The 13,689-nt window shown below is 49.8% G+C and overlaps 1 protein-coding gene across 1 annotated transcript; it reads left to right on the top strand.

Moving 5' to 3' along the window:
- Positions 1–3,912: 3,912 nt before the first annotated feature.
- LOC100018720 (cytochrome P450 2F1-like) lies at positions 3,913–12,127 on the top strand. The gene is made up of 9 exons (XM_016422242.2): positions 3,913–4,539; positions 4,962–5,124; positions 5,423–5,572; positions 5,834–5,994; positions 6,406–6,582; positions 6,680–6,821; positions 10,162–10,349; positions 10,674–10,815; positions 11,870–12,127. Exons 1-9 carry the CDS (start codon positions 4,375–4,377, stop codon positions 12,049–12,051), a joined length of 1,470 nt encoding a protein of 489 aa, XP_016277728.2. The 5' UTR covers positions 3,913–4,374; the 3' UTR covers positions 12,052–12,127.
- Positions 12,128–13,689: the final 1,562 nt, after the last annotated feature.

Below are 13,689 nucleotides of genomic sequence, written 5' to 3'. Positions count from 1 at the left end.
AAAGTCTTCTAGAGAGACACTTTCCTTATATGGAGAGATGAAAGCAGGTTTCTCAAAGGAAGTGGTATCTCTTCTGAGTCCTAAAGGCAGAGACAGTTTTTGACAGGTAGAGATAAAGGGGAAATATAATCCAGTCCTGGGGGACTGAATTGGGTAAATGCAAGATTGCAAGAGGCGACATGTCAGGTTTAAGGAGCACCAAGGATTCCAGTTTACTGTAGCATGCATTGCTGGAAGTGGGTCACATAGAGGAATTCTGGAAAGAGAGCTTAGAGCCAGATGGTGATGAGCTTTAAGTGGCAAAGGATTTCCTTTCTAGATTTTAGGAAGCCGTTGGAACTTTTTTTTGAACAAGGGAGTAATATGATCAGACCTGGGTATTGAGAAGCTGATCTGGCCAGCTCTAGAAAGGGAAGACCCTAGAGAAAGGTAGAGAAGGGGAGAAAGGGAGAGGGAATTGGGTGATGGGATCTGAACTGGAGTTGTGAAAGCATGAGTGAGGACAAGAACTCTATGCTCTCTCTTCTGAAACTTCTCCCAACGCTAACATTTTATGTACTAAGGTTTATCTCAGCTCAGACATGCCCTGTTCTATTTTTTTTAACCCTCACCTTCCATCTTGGAGTCAATACTGTGTATTGGTTCCAAGGCAGAAGAGTGGTAAGGGCTAGGCAATGGGGATCAAGTGACTTGCCCAGGGTCACACAGCTAGGAAGTATCTGAGTCTGGATTTGAACCTAGGACCTCCAGTCTCTAGGCCTGGCTCTCCATCCACTGAGCTACCCAGCTACCCCCACATTCCCTGTTCTAAAGCCTTTCCCAGTTCTGACATTCCCAGTTCTAAGGTTCCTCCCAGTTCTGGCACTCTACTGTCTAATATCTCTTAGTGCTCTGACATTATTTGGTTTCTTCCAGCTCTAACAATAATGGGGTGGGAGAGATCCCTAAAGGTCTTTCCAGTTATGATATCATTTGTTCTCTGATCTCAAGTTCTGTTCTCAAATCCCATTCAATTTCAATATTCTATGTTCTAACTTCCCTCTTGGTTCCGACATTCTCTGTTCCATGTTCTAAGGTCTCTTGAAGGATTCACTATAATCTGGATAACCCTCATTTAAGAGCTGCAATAAACAGGAAACAGGAATAAAGTCCCAAGACTTCCCTAGGGGTAAAATTCAATTCTGAAGTTCTAAAATCCTTCGAAAAATCCACATCACTGTAATTCCAACACATAGATAATCCAAAGGTCAGTTGGAGATCCTCCTCCACTTAGTCACTCTGTCTCTAAACCGTTGCTAAGGAAATAGAGCGAGATAAAATCCAGGTCTTCCACTCCCTGAGCTCCTAGTCTGAGGGGGGGAGGGAGAGAAGGAGAGAGACAGACAGACAGACAGACAGACAGAGACAGAGACAGAGAGACAGAGAGAGACAGAGAAAGAGACAGAGACAGAGAGACAGAGACAGAGATACAGAGAGAATGAGAGAGAGAAGAGAGAGACAGAGACAGAGAGAGACAGACAGAGAGAGATAAAGAGAGACAGACAGATAGAGAGAAAGAAGGGGAGAGAGAAGGAAAGAGAGAGAGATTGAGAGAGAGAGGAGGGAGAGGAGAGAGACACAGACACAGAGACAGAGAAAGAGAAAGAGGAGGGAAAGGAGAGAGACAGAGACAGAGAGAGACAGAGAAGAGAGAGAGAGAGAGAGAGAGAGAGAGAGAGAGAGAGAGAGAGAGAGAGAGAGAGGAGAGAGACACAGACACAGAAATGAAATACAGACATGTCTATAAGAATTATAATAATGCAATGAATCCTCCAAATGAGAGACAGACAGAGACAGACAGAAGAGAAGGAGAGTTAAGAGACAAGAGAGGCAAAGACAGAGATGGAGAGCAAGAGAAACAACATGAGAGAGACATTGAGAGTGAGAGAGAGATTGGCAGAGGCAGAAACCCTTCCCCTGGAGCCCCTCCTGGCCCCCATGAGTGTTTCCCTCTATGGCCCATCATGTCTAGGCCTGCTCCAGCCAGGGTTCATCTCCCACTTCCCCGTTATCTTCTCCCTAGACGCTGAAGCACGGCTTGAGGCATCTCACCATCTAATTCACAAACCATAAATCAACCAGTTCTGCCATTGTTCCTGGAAAGCCATTTTCCCCCAGTGGCTCTACTCACCCTTCCTGGGACTTTCCAAGCCAAAATTCCCTTTGTTAGCCCCCTTCTCCTCTGTGGCGTGTCTCCCCCATTAGAGGCTGAGCTCCTTGTGGGCAGGCTCAGTCTTGGCTTGGGTTTTCCCATTCCCAGAACTCAGCATAAGGCCCAGCCCATAGTAAGTGCTCAATTGATGCTTTGACCTCCCTTCATTCATTTGTTCATTCACCTGATGGTCCAGTTCTACATTTTCCTGGACCTGCCCAGATCCTGCTGCTTCAGCCAAGAAGGGAAACTGAGTGCTTTTAGGCATCCACCCCTGCCATGGCTATGAGCACAGAAGCTGTGTCTGGGCAAAGAATGACTGGGAGCAAGGCCCAGGCCACAGGCCATTAAGAGTAGTAGGATGAAGGCAGCTGGATGGCTCAGGGTATAGAGAGCCAGGTCTAAAGCCAGGAAAATCTGGGTTTAAATCTGACCTCAGGCACTTCCTAGTTGTGTGACCCTAGGCAAGTCACTTAATCCCAAATGCCTAGCCCTTACCCTTCTTCTGCTTTAGAACTGATACTATCAATTCTAAAACAGAAGGGTTTAGAGGAGGGGGGAGCAGTAGGATCACCAGAGAAATAAAGAGAGAAGCAATCCAGAGAAAGAACTGTGGGAGCAGAAACACAGAAAAAAAAAAACTGCCTGATCACATGGGTCAAGGGGGATATGATTGGGGATGGAGACTCTAAATGATCATATATGGAAATAGGTCTTGATCAACGACACATGTAAAACCCAGTGGAATTGTGTGTTGGCTGCAGGAAGGGGTGGGAGGAGGGGAGGGAGAGAATATGAATCTTGTAACCATGGAAAATATTCTAAATTAATTAATTAAATAAAATTTAAAAATAAAATTAAATAAAAATAAGGAAGATCTATAATGACAGAGAGGGAGAGGGGGAGAGACAGAGAGACAGACAAAGAGAGACAGAGAGAGAGAAAGAGAGGGAGAGAGACAGAGAGAGAAAGTGAGAGATAGAGAGAGAGGAAGAGAGAAACAGAGAGAGAGATACAGAGAGAGAGGAAGAGAGAGACAGAGAGAGGGGGAAGAGAGAGAGAAAGAGAGAGATAGAGACAGACAGAGGGGGAAAGAGAGAGGGAGAGAGAGACAGAGACAGACAGAGAGGGAAAGAGAGAGAGAGGAAGAGAGAGACAGAGAGAGGGGGAAAGAGAGAGAGAGGAGGAGAGAGACAGACAGAGAGAGGGGGAAAGAGAGAGGGAGAGAGAGACAGAGACAGAGAGACAGACAGAGAGGGAAAGAGAGAGGAAGAGAGAGACAGAGACAGACAGACAGACAGACAGACAAAGGCAGAGAGAGGGGTAAAGAGAGAGGGAGACAGAGACAGACAGACAGAGGGAAAGAGAGAGAGGAAGAGAGAGACAGAGAGAGAAAGAGGGAGACAGAGAGAGGGGGAAAGAGAGACAGAGACAGAGACAGACAGACAGAGAGGGAAAGAGAGACAGAGAAAGAGAAGAGAGAGAAGAGAGGGGGGGGAAGAGAGAGAGAAGCAAAGACACTGGAGGGAAACTAAAGACACACAAAGACAAGATGTGGAGAGAAAGATGTGTGACAGACAGAAAGACGTGGAAATCTAGAGCCAGGCAGGGATTGCTAAAGTTGGCAGAGGCAGAGGGATAGAGTCCAGAATACCCTGGCCCAGGAGCTGGGAGAGTCGGTCTGAACTTTGCCCTCCCCCTCTGTGCGGCCTTGAGTGAGAGGGTAAAGGAGAGGTGGAGGAAGCGGGCCACAGACACAGACGATGCATGGTCAAAATAACCGATGTTGAAAGACTTGGGAATTCTGGCGGGCACTCGGACTGATGGAGGCTGTCCAGGACTGGTGGTGAGGCCCGCACCCCGGCCCCAAAGACAGGTGGAGGCCTTGGGGAGCCAAAGCAGCGGAGCATCGCTTGGGAGCCAGCCAGGGGAGATGTCTGTGTTTGCAGCACACGGATCCCTGGGTCTGCCGTGGGGGAGTGAGAAGGCGGATGCCTCCTGACTGACAAGAAAGCCAAGGTGGAAACAAATCCAAGAGATAGACGAGGGAGCCTGGGACGGGAGCCCAAGAGATCGGCCGGGGCTGCGGAGCTCTGCTTTATACCAGGAGGCTGGCCCAGGACAAGCCTTATTAAGCAGGGCAGGGCTGCTCCTCACACACGCCTGTGGGCTCAGGGCTTGCGATGTGGCTCCTGTTCTTGCTCTGCCTCCTCCTCCTCGCTCTGGTCCTGCAGGGCAGAGGCTTAAAGGGCTCCCAGGGCCGGCTGCCCCCGGGCCCCATGCCCCTGCCACTGCTTGGGAACCTGCTACAGCTTGGCCCTTCTGGCTTGGACAAACGGCTCATGGAGGTAGGAGAAGGCATGGGGGGATGAGCTGGGCTGCAGGGGGTCCCAGGTGACCCAGTTAGGTCAAGCAGGGGCAGCCCTCAGAGCCACAGAAAGAGGAGGGAGACCTGGATCCAAATGGGGACAGATGCTGGTCCTTAAGGAATGGAACTGGGGGGAGCCGTGGTGATGCGGGGGTCTCTGAGCCAAGTTTGGGGGGAAGCTGGAAGGCCCGGATGCTGCTGCCTCGGGTATGGGTGGGTTCCTGGAGGTCACACCGGTGGGCAGAGTCAAAGACTAAGCTGGGAGCTGGGGACACCTTGGTCTGGGTTCTGAAGTTGAGGGCCAGGGTCCCCAACACTTTGGTATGGGGGTCCCTAGATGGGTGTAGGTAGGGAAGCCAAGGACTTCCTGGAGCCTGAGCCAAGTCCTCCTCCCACCTGCAGCTGAGCCGGCGCTTCGGATCCGTGTTCACGGTGCGCTTGGGCCCACAGCCGTTCGTGGTGCTGAGTGGATCCAGTGCTCTCAGGGAGGCTCTGCTTCTCCAGGCAGACACCTTCGGCGGTCGAGGTGGCATGGCCTCCTTTGATCGCTGCACCCTGGGCAAAGGTGAGGGCAGGTGGGGCCCGAGTCTCTCTCCTCAGGCTCTCTCCCACCTTTCTCTGCCCCCCTCCGTGCCTCTGTTTCCCAGGGCTGCCTCCGTGTCTCTGTGCCCTTTAGGACTCTTCTCCCCACTCTGCCCCGTCTCTGGTTCCCTGCGCCGGCCTCCACGGACCATCTCTGGCCTGCCCTGCCTCACTGTCCCGCCGTCCCCTCTAGCTCTGCCTCCCGTCCTGGATCCTCCGCCGGCTCCCCCGTAGGGCTCTCTGACTCGGGCCTCGCTTCCTTGGGTCTCCCCCTCGTGCAGGAATCGTGTTCTCCAATGGCCACCTTTGGCACACACTGCGCACCTTCACGGTGGGAGCGCTGAAGAAGCTGGGGCTGGGCACGCGGAGCATTGAAGAGCGCATCCGGGAGGAGGCGGCTGCCCTCGTCCAGGAGCTCGCTGTCACCAAAGGTTCCGAGCTAAGACCTCCGCCGCAGAGCCAGAAAGGGGAGGCCAGAGAGGGAGGGCTGGGGAAGGAGCCGGGACCGGAGACGCGGGGCGCGCCCAACCCCGGGGCTTCTATAGAGCCCCCGAGGGCGGGAGCGGATGGCACAGGGGTAGGAGAAAAGAGGGCGGCGGGTAGGTGAGCCCAGAGGAGGGCACGAGGCAGCGGCACGGGGATGGGAGAGCCCTGAAGCAGGCCTGACTCCCCACCCTCGTGGCTCCCCGCAGAAGTCCCATTTAACCCTCTGCGGCACATCCGCAACGCCGTGGCCAACGTCATCTGCTCCGTGGTGTTTGGAGAACGGTACACTTATGAGGACCCGGACTTCCGCACCCTATTGGACCTGCTGAATGACAACTTCCAGATCTTGAGTTCCCAGTGGGGCCAGGTGAGCCAGCTCAGACCCTCGGAAGAGGAGCCTCGGAAAATCAAAGCCCACCCATGGGGGCCCCATAGCTAGAGGAGGGGGAGTGAGGAGGCAGAGGGAGGGGGCAATGCAAGGAGCGACATATCGGGAGATCCCTTTGCAAAGAAAGAGAGCCCTTAAAAGGCGACAGGAGAGACAGAGAAGAGATCTCATCTGAGAGCTAGGGGGAATGCCCAATGTCATGTAAGTATCTGACATGAGATTCGAACCCAAGTCTTCCTGGCGCCATCCACCAGGCAATAAAGTCCTTGAAATTACTTGGTCATCACACTGGACAGGAAGGACTGGAGCAGGGCCCCCAGGGAAGCTGGAGCAATAACCCCCAGTCACACCGGCACCCCTCATTCTCTGCCTTCCTGTCCCCTTGCTCAGATGTACAACATTTTCCCATCCCTCCTGGACTGGATCCCTGGGCCCCACCACCGCATCTTCAGTAACTTTAAAAAGCTCCAGGCATTCATTTCTGAGGAGATCCAGAAGCACAAGGAGCGCAGACAGCCTGAAGAGCCCCGAAACTTCATTGACTTCTTCCTGGACCAAATGGAGAAGGTTTGGTCCCTTCCCCGTCTCCCCAGCCCTCTCCCCGATCCTCCTCCAAATAACCACTCTGCCCACAAGCTGCTTGTGGTCCATTGTCCCTCCGCAGGAGAAGCAGGACCCCAGGACCCACTTCTACCTGGAGACCCTGGTGATGACAACCCACAACCTCTTCTTTGGTGGCACTGAGACCACAAGCACCACCATCCATTATGGACTCCTGATCTTACTCAAGTACCCCAACATAGCAGGTGTGTGACCTTGGGTGGGTCACTTCCCATTGCTGGGCCTCTCAAAGGAGGGGGATTGATCTGGATGATCCGTAGAGACCCTTCCAGATCTCAGTGTTATAATCCAGAAGAGCATAAGATGAGGGGAAAGAGCATTTTCCTCCTCCTCCTCCTGCTTCTGCTTTTCCCAGAGAGCATCCAGAAAGAGATAGTCACATTTCCAGGGCAAGAGAAATCCCGTGCCAAAGTCTGAGATCACTGATCCTACGCCAGTGCAGCCACTTAAACTTCAGGGGTGTCAGTTTTGCCATCTCTGTGTAGCCCAGAGGCACCCCATCACCCACACAGTGGGTCCCCCAGACAAGGCTGCCTAAGGATCGAGGTGGTTTATGTATCTGTATCCATTCAAAGCCATAATTCATGAGCCCCCATCAATGTTTACTTTTACTAGATGGACAGAAGACATAATTACTTCATGCCAGAGACATTTAATTAAATAAGAGGTAAAAAAAAGTAGCAATAAAACAATTTCTCCTTATATTTGGTGCATCAACCTGAAAAGATCTTATTGGGAGAGAAAGTGAACCTATTTGGGAAGATGTCTAGCTGGGGAAGAATTAACTAGGTCACCCATGTGGTAGGTCAATTTATCATTTCTTTTACATCCTTACCTTCTGTCTTAGCAATAACTCTAAGGCAGAAGAGCAGGAAGGGCTAGGCAATGGAGGTGAAGTGACTTGCCCAAGGTCACACAGCTAGGAAGTATCTGAGGTCAGATTTGAACCCAGGACTTCCCATCTCCAGGGCTGGCTCTCTAACCACTGGGTAACCCAGCTGCCCCCTTGACTTTTGATAATAACATGCTTCTCCTTCCAGAACTATCCCAGACTGGGGGCTTAGGCTGTGCAGTCTCTGCCAGGCATGTAGTAATCTTGGTTGGGTTATTAACTGCTTCTGATGCCTTTGAGGAAATGTTACTCAGCTTTGCTTCTCATGATACAGTGAATAGATCAGTAGAGCTGGAGTCAGGAAAATCAGAGTTCAAATTTGGTTTCAGACACTTCCTAGCTATGTGACCCTGGGCAAGTCATTTCACTTCTGGTTTGCCAATGGGGACAATAATAGTTGCTAACTCCCAGGGGGAAATGAGAATCAAATGAGATCATAACTGCAAAGTGCTTTACCCAGTGCCTGGCAGAGTAAGTGCCATATAAATGTTTAATCCTCCTCCATTGCATGCCTGGTCCCTGGTTGCTGCTGGTCACTCTCGGGTATTCTGTTGGGCGCATCTATGAGATTGAGGAGTTCTTTATGCTTCCATCTTTAAATGAAGTCCTTGGTTGGATTGTTCCCTCTTCAGATTAGGAGTTATCGTTGAGATGTGTCAGTCATGTTTGACTGTTCCTCACCCCATTTGGGGTTTTCTTGGCAAAGATAGTGGAGTGGTTTTGTCACTTCCTTCTCTGGCTCATTTAGCAGATGAGGAAACTGAGGCAGACAGGGCCAAGTAACTTTCTCAGGGCTACCCAGCTAGGAAGTGCCTGAGGATAGAGTAGAACTCGGGTCTTCCTGACTCCAGGACCAAAATTCTAGTCACTTCACCATATACTTGCCCTTTATTATAGGCGTGGACTCCACCAATACTGCTTTAGTCTAAAGCCTTTAATTTTTTTCTGCTACAGCACTTAAAAAAAACAACCTTAGATAATAAACTTTTTTCCTCTCCCTCCCACTTCTCACCTCACTTGAACCAAAAAGAAGACAATGACAACTCATAACAAATAAATAGTTGAGTGGAGCAAATTCCTCAATGGTCGTGTCCAGAAATATGGCCCTCCCTGTAGTGCCTTTTAAATCCTTTGCCTTGACACGGAAGATGGGTGAATTATCGTCATTTTTAACAATTGGAAAGATACCAACTGAAACCTCAGAATTATTTTCATTTGTCCTTCTCTAATTACTAGAAATTTGGAACATTTTTTTCATATGGTTATTGATAGCTTGAATTTATTCCTCTGAAAACTAACTATTCAGGGCAGCTAGATGGCACAGAACATAGAGAGCCGGGCCTGGAGTCAAGAGGACCTGGGTTCAAATCTGAATTCAGACACTTCCACGTTGAGTGACCATGGGCAAGTCACTTAATCCCATCTGCCAACCCCTTTGTTACTAAGACAGAAGTAAGGGGAAGAAAGGGAAGGAGGAAGGAAGGAAGGAAGGAAGGAAGGAAGGAAGGAAGGAAGGAAGGAAGGAAGGAAGGAAGGAAGGAAGGAAGGAAGGAAGGAAGGAAGGAAGGAAGGAAGGAAGGAAAGGAAGGAAGGAAGGAAGGAAGGAAGGAAGGAAGGAAGGAAGGAAGGAAGGAAGGAAGGAAGGAAGGAAGGAAGGAAGGAAGGAAGGAAGGAAGGAAGGAAGGAAGGAAGGAAGGAAGGAAGGAAGGAAGGAAGGAAGGAAGGAAAGAAAATTATTTATATCTTTTGATCATTTATTTTAAATTTGAATCAATTCCTTACATATCTTAGAAATAAGGAACCAGGGGGCAGCTGGGTAGCTCAGTGGATTGAGAGCCAGGTCTAGAGACGGGAGGTCCTAGGTTCAAATCTGGCCTCAGACACTTCCCAGCTGTGTGACTCTGGACAAGTCACTTGACCCCCATTGCCTAGCCCTTACCACTCTTCTGCCTTGGAGCCATACATAGTATTGACTCCAAGACGGAAGGTAAGGGTTTAAAAAAAAAATAAGGAACCTGACTAGGGCTCTTGGGAATCTAATATCCCTCAGTTTCTCAATTCCAAAACTTTGCTCTCTCAAAGTAGCTTGATGCTTCAGTGGATAGAATGCCGAACTTGGAGTCAGGAAGACCTGAATTCAAATCTTGCCTCTGATACTTAACTGGTTATATGATGCTGAGCTAATCACTTCACCTCTGTCTGCCTCAGTTTCCTCAAATGTAAAATGGGGATAATAGCACCTTCTACCCAAAATTGTTACACAGATCAAATGAGATATTTGTAAAGCACTTAGCATGGTGTCTGGCACACAGTAAGTGCTTAATAAATATTTGTTCTCTTCCCTCTTCCTTCCCTCCATGTATATGAGTGGGAAAGGGAAAGAATCAGAAACAACTAAGCCCAGAGGTGCAAGGCTATTGCCTCCATATGACCTAGACATGTTCCTGGACTTTCATATGTCTATGTACCAGCAAAACCCGTCCAGACTTTGAAGCTTCCCTACGCATAAAAGGAGGCAGTCGAATTTTGTGATCCTTCCAGTTCTAAATTCCATAACCTAAAGGTAGGAACAGAGACCACAGGAGGACGGGGGCCCCTTCAAAGGCTTTCTCCTCCTTCCTCCACTTTCTCAGAGAAGATGCAGGAAGAGATTGACAGCATGGTGGGTCGAGCGCGGCCTCCCTGCCTGGAAGACAGAGACCGTCTACCCTACACAAATGCTGTCATCCATGAGATCCAGCGCTTCATCAGTGTGGTGCCCATGGGTCTGCCCCACATTCTCACCCAGGACACCCACTTTCGTGGCCACTTCCTCACCAAGGTACCCAGCTCAAACGGGCATCTATCTGTGGGAGGTGGAGGGGAGTCACTGGAAGAGGGGAGGAAAGGGCTGGAGGAAGAGAGGTTCGGTTGACAGTGTGGAGGAGTCGGACATCACAGATCAGGGATCCCAGACCCTCCAGCATCTTGACAGCTGCATCTTATGGTAGCTGCTTTGCTGAGGGAAGGGAGAGAGCTCCGTGCTCCCATTCCAAACCATCCCCCAAGCTCCGCCGACTCTGAGAATAGGAGGACTTTAGTCTACCTGAAGTCCCAAACTAGTCTGGATCTGCCAGTGCATATAATATCTACTCCCTGTCTCCAGGGCACCAACATTATTCCATTACTGATATCAGCACATCAGGACCCAACCCAGTTCAAGGACCCGGAAAACTTCAACCCAAACAACTTCCTGGATGATGAGGGGGCCTTCCAAAACAATGAAGCCTTCATGCCCTTTGCTCTAGGTTGGAACAGGGATTGGCGTGGGTGATGGTAGCAATATGGCAGCAGGGAGGGCAGGGATTGGGGAAACAAATAAAGCACAGAAGCATCACTAGGGAAAAGGAGCCACACAATCATCTAAATATGAACCTCAATTTCCTCCACTCTACAAGAAAGATGGCATTTGTATCAGCTCACAGGAAGCTTTTGAGAAAACACTTTCAAAGTGTTTTATAAATGTGAGTGTTGTTATTATCAAAGGGGGAAAGGGTTCAGATGTAAGTTGTGTGTGGCCCACACTGCACTTACTTCCACATGGGATGTCTTATCACCCAGGGATCAAAGGGAGGTTTTAATCAATACAATTTGCCTGCATAATAGGCAGGGAAGCTCCAAAGCATATCCAGGCACTGACGTACTTCTTTCCAGCCTTGGGTGTGTGAGATATAGATCAGAATGATATCCATCCACTTCCCAAAATTCTGCTGGGCGAGGAGTAGAACGCACAAAATGAAGCCCCTTTCTGGGCCATAATGCCTCAAAGCAGGAAGGGGAGTCTCTAGTTTCCATTTGCCAGGTGGGTTCCTTCCCATCAAAAGTTAGCTACACAAAAGACCATTACAAATAGTGAAAAGCGAAAAAAGTAAGCAGAAACTAAGGAAGTCAAATCAATTCAAAGGTACTAGAAAACGTACAAAGGGAATATTGTCTCCCACCAAGATCAAGAGAGCTGCCAGGATGGCTCTCCTCTTCAGGCTTCTTGAACCAGTCCTTCCCCTTACCTAAGCGCACAGCATCATGTCATGCCAGCTTTTCCCCTCAATCAGAAGAGTCTCCTGCAAAATACTCGGGTTCCATAAATATTCAGGCTGACCCTTTTGTTAGGCTGATGGAGAAGTGGAGCCACCAAGTAAAGTGGTTTGTCCACTAGTGGCAGATGGTGGACAAGACGGAGAGCAGGGTATGAGGATGAATTAGAGAGCCAGAGGAAGAAGATCCTGGGGAGGGAGATGGGGAGGGACCCTAAAGAAGAGGCAGGCAGGCCATGCCACTGACAGAGCTGCCTGGTGCCCACAGGAAAGCGCATCTGCCTGGGGGCAGGCCTGGCTCGCATGGAGATCTTCCTCTTCCTCACCACTATCCTCCAGCACTTCACCCTGTGTGCAGTGAAGAGACCAGAGGAGATTGACCTCTCCCCCAAGTCCACGGGTCTGGGCAACGTGTCTCCCCCTTACGAGCTCCGCCTGAAGCCTCGCTGAGTCCCTTCCAAGGGAGCATCCGTCACACACAACTCCTGCTCTTGTGTCTTTCTTCCAATAAAATCCCAGAATTTAAGCAAGGAGCAGGTTAGTCATTGAGGGCCAGGAGGAGGTGGGGGGGGTAGGAGTGGATGCTGGTGGAGAGGAGCAGCAGAACACGCAATTCCAAAGTAAGCTTTCTATGGCATCGGGGCGCCCTCCCTGCACCTGGGCCTCCCGAAGAAAGTAAGCCCAGGGTAAGGTACTCTCTGGGGCTGTATTTATTAGGAGGCCAGATCTCACAAGCCCCCACTGGTGGGTTCACTTTTGCTAGTCATCCCAAGAGGGTCATTAGTTGGAAGCCAAGGCATTTGGTGAAATAGCATAAAAGAGCAAGAAAGCATCCCCCCTAAGTCAGGGACATCCTCTCTCCCAAATACCTGCCCCACGGGACCACAGCCAGAGAGGGCAGGTGTGGAAAGGCACATATGAGGAGTCCACGGCCATTTACCAGGGACAGTGGCATCTTCTGTCAATGCCATCACACTGTTTCTGTGGCAACTTCCCATGGGCCAAGCCTCTAAGTGGAGGCTCTGCCATTTTTCTTCTGGAAACCAGAGGCGATATATCAGGTCTCTTCATGGGAAGGGCAGCCAGCCCTGACTAGGGAAAGCAGCTTTCTTTCCTTCCTTCCAGAAGGCAGAGTTCTCTGAACTGCCCAAGTCTTAGCCCTAGGAACCATCTTCCTTTGGAACACAGACTAGCCCAGAGCCCTTGAGCATATAAAGTTGTCTTTGAACAGACTTCCTCCTGCTAAGGAGGATCAGAGTCTCTCAATATCTCTTCTATCTCTCTCTGGTTTAGAAAACTCACTTTGGTCTCTGATTGTCGATCTATTATTCCCTTTGAAACACATTTCTGGGAATCTTGCTGCCAACAAACCACACCAGTCTGCATGGATCTGGGGCACCAGAACTTAGCCCAGCCTCTCCTTCAAACCCGCCATCCTAAATTCCTGACTTTCACATGCAAATATAACAGGCAACAAACCTAAGACGCCTTTCATTTCTCTCCAGAGGATTCAAACCTGTGCCCAAAGTCCCGTCCCCTCCACTCCCTCCCCAATATCCAAAGGAGGTGGAATCCAAAGCACGCCAGGGTCCAAGGCCATGAAGGGGGTCCCTTCACATTGCAGTCCAGGGGAGCAGGGCAGCCCCTTCCACCCAACTCTTTGCCTATGAAGATTCTAATCTAATAATAATAACTGTTGGCAGACCAAGGGAGCTCGGGTGCTGAGGGGAAACCTGACCACCTGAAGAAGAATCAGGCTCTTTGGTCTCGAACTCTTCATTCCTTGTGCCCCAAGAGAAATTACTTACAGCCGAGGTTTTGTCTCATGTCTGGGATCTCTGCAATCTGTGTAGAAAGTACACACACACACACACGCACACATACACACATGCACACATGCACGTGCACACACGCATGTGTATATAATATAAGTATGTATATATTTATTTATTATGTATTGGGGGAAAATATATTGGGAAAACTATATAAATTGGGTATAGGACAGCTATTTATTTCCTGCACACAAAAGACTCTCATAAACAAACTTCAGCAAAGACTCAAAGTGATGCACAGTCACTTACAGCCACT

The sequence above is a fragment of the Monodelphis domestica genome, chromosome 4 (assembly GCF_027887165.1).
Source record: "Monodelphis domestica isolate mMonDom1 chromosome 4, mMonDom1.pri, whole genome shotgun sequence".
Lineage (NCBI taxonomy): Eukaryota > Metazoa > Chordata > Mammalia > Didelphimorphia > Didelphidae > Monodelphis > Monodelphis domestica.
The sequence above is the reverse complement of the archived record's forward strand: the minus strand, read 5'-3'. Positions and strand labels throughout refer to the sequence as shown.

Excerpts from the sequence above, each read along its gene's own strand:
- LOC100018720 (XM_016422242.2), top strand. The coding sequence starts at position 4,375 with ATGTGGCTCCTGTTCTTGCTCTGCCTCCTCCTCCTCGCTCTGGTCCTG. Across the intron at positions 5,573-5,833 it reads GGAGCTCGCTGTCACCAAAG|AAGTCCCATTTAACCCTCTG; the intron begins GTTCCGAGCTAA and ends GGCTCCCCGCAG. Across the intron at positions 5,995-6,405 it reads TGAGTTCCCAGTGGGGCCAG|ATGTACAACATTTTCCCATC; the intron begins GTGAGCCAGCTC and ends CCCCTTGCTCAG.